The following is a 7854-nucleotide window of genomic DNA, read 5'->3' as shown; positions in this document are numbered from 1 at the left end:
AAGCCTGACTACCCTGATTATCTTCTATGATAAGATGACTGGCTCTGTGGATATGGGGAGAGCAGTGGATGTGGTATATCTTTATGTTAGAAGGCTTTTGATATGGTCTCCCACAACATTCTTATAAGCAAACTAAGGAAGTATGGGTTGGATAAATTGACTGTAAGGTGGATAGACTAGCTGGATTGTCAGGCTCAAGGGTTGGCTTAATGTCCAGTTCGCAGCCGGTGTCAAGTAGAGTGCCCTGGGGGTCATTCCTGGGGCTACTTTTGTTCAATACCTTCCTTAATGATCTGGAAGATGGGATGGATTACACCTTCAGCAAGTTCATGGGCAACACCAAGCTGGGGGGAGTAGCAGATATGCTGGAGGGTAGGGCTAGTATTCAGAAAGACCTCAACAAATTGGAGGACTGGATGAAAATAAATCTCATGAAGTTTAATAAGGACAAGTGTAAAGTCCCGCCTTAGGATAGAACAATCCCATGCACCAGTACAGGCTGGGGGCTGACTGGCTAAGCAGCAGCTTTGCAGAAAAATATTTGGGGCAAACAGTGGTCAGTGAGCTGAACATGAGCCAGTGGTATGCCCTTGTTGTGAAGAAGGCTAACAGCATACTGGGCTGCATTAATAGGAGTGTTGCCAGTAGACTGCAAGTGATTATTCCCCTATATTTGGTACTGGTGAAGGCACATCTGGAATACTGTGTTCAGTTTTAGGCTTACTACTACAGAAAGGATATGGACAACTTGGAGAAAATTCAGTGGAGGGCACTGAAAATGGTTGGAGGGCTGGGGCACATGACTTATGAGGAGAGGCTGAGGGACCTGGGCTTATTTAGTCTGGAGAAGTAAAGACTGAGGTGGATTTAATAGCAGCCTTCAACTACCTGAAGGGGGGTTCCAAAGAGGATGGAGCTGGACTGTTCTCAGTGGTGGCAGACGACAGAACAAAAATCAATAGTCTCAAATTTTAGCAAGGGAAGTTTAGGTTACATATTAGGAAAAAACCTTTTAGGGTGAGTGGAGGGTAGTAAATCACTGGGACAGGCTCCCCAGAGAGGTTGTGAAGTCTCCATCCTTAGTGATGTTTAAGACCTGGGGAGACAAAGCCCTGGCTGGGATGATCTACTTGGGGATGGTCCTGATTTGAGCAGGGGTCTGAACCAGACGTCATTTTGAGGTCCCTTCAAACCTTTATTTTCTGTGACTCTAAGTGCAGGGACAAAAATTTGCCATTCAGAATTCTCAATTGCAAGGTGTACGCTTGCTACTTGCTACATGCAGTAAGCACCACCACTAAACTAAATCATGAAACTAGAGGTATTTTTTTTTATGCTTGGAATTGCCTGTGAAGTGTTTTGTGCAACTGCTGCACAAAAAAGGCTATCTTTGGATCCCTCAGTATACTAAAGAAGGGAAGAAAGCTGATGATATAAAGCAAGGACACTTCTTAATGAAGTTTATCAGGAAAGTTAATTTGCAGTAGGTCAGATTGAGGGTTTGGCACTCTTGTGAGCACATCCTCTAAAGCAGAATTCTATCACTTTTTAATTTGTTTTGGATAGTGAGGAATAATTTACTTCTAATGGGTCAAAATCAAGCTAAGGACCTGTATGCTCTAAACAGGCCATCAGCCTAGGGTGGTTAAGGCACACAAGTTTCTTTAGCCAATGGCACAAAAGGGAGTGTACAGCTAGCATCATATTTGTTCCTTTTTCACTTCCCATTAGGGCTGTGCAAAACAGTACCATTTCATTTCGCCTTGTGTTTCAACGGTTCGAGGGAACAGTGTTTCATCTCAGATTTCATTTCAAGTTGAAACAGCTGTTCCGTTCCATTCCGTCAAAACCCAAAGGCTGTTTTGACACTGTTTCAAGTTTTGCTGGGGATGGGAAGTCAGCCCAGCTGGACTGACTTCCCATCCCCAGCCTATGGTCGAAACATTTCAACTTTTCGAAACATTTCGACCAGCCTCATTTTGTTTCGAGGCTATTTTGACGGCCTTTGTTTGGTTCCGATTTTGCTGTTTTGACCTCGAAATTGGTTGAAACAGTGTTGGAATGAAACAGCCAGTGAAATTTCACACAGCCCTACTTGCCAGGCCTACATGACCATGCACCATTTCAGTTGGGATTAATCGGGGGCATCTTGAAGGACAAATCCTAAATGAACCTCAACTCATTCCTTTAGAGCTACAAACAAAAGAGCTTAACTAATCTGCCTGCATGCCTTAGCACTTCTGCTCTGCACTAGCAGCAAATTTACAACACCCCTTGAATTAACTAATTTTTCCTGGACATGGTATTGTGGGAGAGAGGAGGGGTAGACCCAAGTCTCTAGTCATTCCCTGTCCCACCTTGTCCTGGGGTGGTGACAAGGATGGTGCATGTGTGTGTATGTTCATGTACAATTGAAACAGGTGTTCCTATGTTCCTAAGTTCTGTGATGCTCACATGAGACAGAGAGCCTACCATGCAATCTCTGAACAATACTACAAACTTAAAATCATTTGCAGAAGAAGCATGTCATTGTTTGTTCTTCTTGGATGACTGAAACAGCTTCAGGCATTTGAGCATGATCCATATTTTCTTTGTGCTAATGCAGGGCTGTCCAACAGGTGCATGTGGCTCATGAGGGGCTAATCTGTAGGCCCTGGGCTTCCTCTTGGTTGCTGCTCCCTTCATTGCTCCAGCTGATGCTGCAGAAATGGTCTCCAAGTTCCCCTATCCTTCTTAGGCTTTAACTTCTTGTCCCCACCCAGGGCAGGACAGGGCAGGGCGACATGGCTCAGTGCAGGCGGAAGTGATGGGAAAGTCCTGAATGTGGTACAGTGGGGTAGCCAAGGAGGAGCCAAGGAGATGAGGGGAGAGGCTGCCTTCTTGCTTGCCTGAGCAGTGCAGCAGTTGGGAGAATTGCCTCCCTACGTGTGCTGCCAGGGCTGACCCTAGGAGGGACTTGGGGCAAATCAGCCTGTGTGGGATTTGTGTGGGAATTAACACCACACAGGGCTTGTGGGACCCCCACAAAGGTAGGGCATGGGTGGAGGTCTCCATACTTCTTCCATGGCGTGGGGTGAAGCCGCCAGTACAAGGTGGGCCCTGTGGGAGGGGCCGTGGCCACTCTGCCTGGGGCAAATCAGCCTGTGAGGGGCCCCCTTAACACTATGTGGGGCCTGTGGGACCCCTGCAAAGGTAGAGCATGGGTTGGGGTCTCCCCCATGCCCAGGGCAGGCACTCTCTAGACTTCTTCCGTGGCATGGGGCAAAGCTGCCAGCACCAGGCAGGCCCCACAGGAGGGGCCACAGCTGCTCTGCCTGGCTCTCCAGAGCCCCCCAAAGTGCAGGGCCTGGGGCAGTAATCCCGATTTGCTGTACCCTAGGGACAGCCCTCCATGCCGCAGCAGTGGGGGTGCTGCCTGACTGCACACATGGTGCAGTAATGGGGGGTGGATAACCTCCTGCCTTCATGGTACTGGGGGAGCTTGCAGCTGTGAAGGTGGGGTGGGGGGTGGCTATAGCCCCTGGCTGCTAAGAAATTGGACAGCTGTGTGCTAGTGAAAAGGAGATGTGAACATGAAAATAAAAACAGAGGACAATCTCCGCTCGCTTTCCACTTATTGCTAGCTATATGTGATCATTCTAGGAGTACATAACTTTAAGGTAGCATCATGCTGATACAGATGAATATAGTTTCATAGTTTCTAGGGTTGGAAGGGACCTGAGCAGATCATCTAGTCCGACCCCCTGCCATGGCAGGAAGAGCACTGGGGTCAAATGACCCCAGTAAGGTGGTCATCCAACCTCCTCTTAAAAACCCCCAGGGTGGGAGCCTGCACCACCTCACTTGGAAGCTGGTTCCAGACCCTAGCCGCCCTGACCGTGAAGTAGCGCCTCCTGATGTCCAACTTAAACCTTCCCTCCGCCAGCTTGTGACCATTGTTCCTGGTCACTCCTTGCGGCGCTCGGGGGAACAGGGACTCCCCCAGCGCCTGCTGACCCCCCCTAACCAGTTTATAACAGGCCACAAGATCCCCCCTCAGCCTTCTCTTTTGAAGGCTGAACAGGTTCAGGTCCCGCAACCTTTCCTCATAGGACCTACCCTGCTGTCCCTTGATCATACGAGTGGCCCTCCTCTGGACCCTCTCCATGCTGTCCACATCCCTCTTAAAGTGCGGCGCCCAGAACTGGACGCAGTACTCCAGCTGCGGCCTGACCAGTGCCGCATAGAGGGGGAGGATCACCTCCTTGGACCTGCTCGAGATGCATCTGTGGATGCACGACAAGGTGCAGTTGGCCTTCCTAACCGCCTCCCCACATTGCCAACTCATGATCATCTTGGAGTCAATAATGACTCCCAGATCCTTTTCCACCTCCGTGCTGTATAACACACATGAATGTACTCAGCTTATCAAATGTGAAGTGAGACACCACATACTAGTACCTGCACAATTGGATGAACTGGGGCTTTGTGCAGATCTTGTTGTGCAGGTTCCTGGACCAAGTTGGATGCAATAAAGCTGAATCCTCGAAAAAGGTGATGAGCATTGGCACTTGGAGGAACACCAGGGGAATCTGTGGAGGAAAGGTGGAGGGAACTACATGAGTTGGACAACTACAAATCAGAAAGTTAGTAACTTGCAGCTGTGAGGTTCCCTGCAACTGTCCGTCTGTAAATCCCATTAAACCAGCAGTCACAATCCACCTTCATTTCAAGACTCTGATATGCATGAATTACCCTCCCCAGCCCCTAGGTCTAAGCACAGGAGGGACCCTTCATGCATGGATATCCTTTCTCTATCACAGACAGGTTGCTGCATAGAGTTACTTCAACATCATTTCCACCCACGGCACTTCAAAGCACAAGGGCCTATGCAGAAAAGAGGCAAAGGAGTCACCAGGCTAGAAGAAGGAAGAGGTAGACCAGAACATAATTTTCTGTTTGCCCCTGTGGAGAGTCCCTAGATAAAAAATAATAAAGCTTAAAACTGTATAATCTTTTTAGTGGAGCTCCCTGAATACCTAGGCCACAGGAGCTGCCATGGCCCAAGGGAGTAATTGGTGGTATAGCATGAATGGAGTTGTATTTAGTGGGACACTAGTGAAACAAAAGTCTTGGACAGTGACAGAAGCCTGAAGCCTCTACATAACTGGTTCCGACTTTGGTGGGGATCTGGGGGGTTTAAATGTGGGAGCAGCAAGGGTGGCATGTGGGGTTTTCCCCAGATGGACCAAATGGGCAGAAACAGTAAAAGAAACCTTAGGAAAGTTTCCTTCCCCAAAGCCCCAGTATCTCACTGCAAAACCCATGGTAGGAAGCGATGTGGGTCATAACAGCGTTCAATCATTGTGTCCTTAGTATCCTTTGCCCAAACAGCATTCCCTGATAGCCAGCCTGACATCCAGCAGAAAAAAACATGCTGCTGTAGCAAGGAAAGGATTTATATTATAGTTAACACTTAAAAAATCAGCACATAATTGTTTTTATGTACACATTTTATCAAGATATTTTCATAAGCAAATAATAGGGGACTCCATAATATCTCCTGGAACCAACCATATCATTGTGTTAGACAGATATGCATTATAAAGTCTGTGGTATCCAAGCCTGTTTATATTTTATTTGTTCCAAATTACACAGTCAGTGCTTTTCTAAAAAGACAAGGTTAAGGAGCCAGAACTCTCTTAGAAAAACCTCTCTTGGGAGAAAACATATAGAAAACTGTTTCACTTGAGCAAATAAAGTACAGCCCATTTGAATAATGCACACAACCTGTAGTTCCTCCTTTAACATTAATACCAGTGTTAACTGGCACCAGCAGGGAAGACATGCAGTGAAAGAGTGCAGTTCATGGTCCTGGAACTACCAGGTAACTCAAATATTTCTCATAAAAAGCAGTAAGAATAATGAGCTGAGGAAAAGGTGCTCAGAGCAGCTCTTCTGAGGCCTGCATATGAAGAACATAGTAAAGGAAAGTAATCTGTCTGACAGCCGAGAGATTAGCACAGCCAAGACTGTAGCTGGCTCTGTACCTCATCAGGGGATCAGCCTTGGCTTTGACACAACTAACAAAGGCATGCAGTGAATCACCCCCTCCTTAGAGTGAGAGAAGGAGCACAGTGGTTCATTAAAATGATCTGTGCTGGTTGTTCAGCTCTCAGTGTACTGGCGAGTGCTGTCCTTATAAACACACCATCAGGAGTCTGCAGGCCTCTTGTTTAATCAGCCCTCTGAAAGGCACATGCATTGCAATTGGCTTTTCACACCCAATTATTCAAGGGAAAGAAAACATGCTTTGAAACAGGGATAAACCCAACTCCTAACCTACACAGCTGGTTCCTAGCTTGGTGGGGATCTGGTGGGTTTAGATGTGGAAGCACCAAGGGTGGCATGTGAAACTCTCTTAGAAAACATTTGGGCTTACACATTTGCGCTTTAGGGAAGCTTGGATCCTGTTCCCGCCTTTATCACAGATCTCTGACGAGAAGGTATTTACAACTTCATACAGGGGTGTAGGTTGTAGCTGTGTTGGTCTAAGGACATAGGCAGACAAGGTTCTTTGGGTAAATCTGATATATTTTATGAGACCAACTCATATAGTTGGAAAAAATTACTTTTCATTCCATCCAGGAAGAGCGCACACCAACTGCAGAAACTTCCTCAGCCTGATGAAGGGTTTTTGAACCCCAAAGCTTGCTTAAGGTTTTTTTTTCAGCTACTTAAGGTGGTCTAATAAAAGATATCAAATTCACCCAAAGAACCTTATCTTTACAACTTCAACACTCAGACCCAATTTCTCTATTAATAATCAGTGATCAACAAGGATTAACGATTTTGTTTCCAAGCATAAAAGCTGCCTAAAATTAATCAATTCGTCTATAAACATAATTTTGAACTGTCTACACAAAATGCAACCATGTTTCAACAGGGCAGTTAAAACATGATAGTTATGTTTTCCAACCAACTTATTTTTGTACTCTGAAAAAATCCAGCAGCATTTAATTCTACTGAGGGCAAAATGATCTTGCACATTCAACTCTCAAATGGTAAAAGTAACAACACTCTGTCTCGATACAGCATTATTCATAAATGTATCTCAAAGTTCTGTTGACACCATTGCTCAGTCAGCTTTGGTATACTGTTTTGAGGTAAAGGAAATTATCATTTTAGTTTTATAGAAGGGAAAAATGAGACAGAGAGATAGTGGCAAGGTCACTGAGGAAATAACTGGCAGAGCTCAGAAATGTGCCTGTTTTGTAATACATGCAAGCATCATCCATTAAGACTGCAAATGACGTTTCCATTTGTGACCGGAGCCAAATTTAAGGCTAGGTGTTCAGAAGTTAAATCCTGTTTTAAGTGCATTACATCATCTTCCTATTTAGGCTGTGTTAATAGATTCCTAGATGTTAGGAGCTGGAAGGGACCTCTCGAGATCATCAGGTCCAGCCCCACTGCACTTGGGCAGAGAAGACTGCTGGGGTCAGATGATCCCAGCAAGGTGAGCATCCAGAGCATCCAGCATCTAGATGTTTTTTGAAGATATCCAGAGTAGGCGATTGTACCACTTCTTGAGGAAGTCTATTCCAGACCCTGGACACTCAAGAAAAGGACAATAAAAAATCCTTTTTCAGATATGTGGGGAGCCAGAGAAAAAGCAAGGGCAACATTGGACCCCTGCTGAACCAGATGGGGCAACTGACAACTGATGCCCAGGAAAAAGCCAACCTATTAAATAGGTACTTTGCATCGGTCTTTCATCAGTCCCATGGGACGCCCATGCCCGCTACGGGACAGGGAGGTCCGGGTGAGGGAGATCCCCTGCCCTCCATTAATGCTGACCTCGTGAAGGAACAT

General features: G+C 46.2%; 1 protein-coding gene across 1 annotated transcript in view; it reads right to left on the bottom strand.

The window, feature by feature from the left end:
- RPS6KA2 (ribosomal protein S6 kinase A2) overlaps nucleotides 1-7854 on the bottom strand; it is a 361817-nt gene that overhangs the window by 75277 nt on the left and 278686 nt on the right. Inside the window, exon 13 of the mRNA XM_019527256.1 lies at nucleotides 4441-4571. Coding sequence (XP_019382801.1) covers nucleotides 4441-4571 — 131 coding nt within the window. The remainder of the gene's footprint in view (nucleotides 1-4440; nucleotides 4572-7854) is intronic.

This window comes from Gavialis gangeticus, unplaced genomic scaffold, assembly GCF_001723915.1.
Source record: "Gavialis gangeticus isolate Ggan-Ray unplaced genomic scaffold, GavGan_comp1, whole genome shotgun sequence".
Taxonomy (NCBI): domain Eukaryota; kingdom Metazoa; phylum Chordata; order Crocodylia; family Gavialidae; genus Gavialis; species Gavialis gangeticus.
The sequence above is the reverse complement of the archived record's forward strand: the minus strand, read 5'-3'. Positions and strand labels throughout refer to the sequence as shown.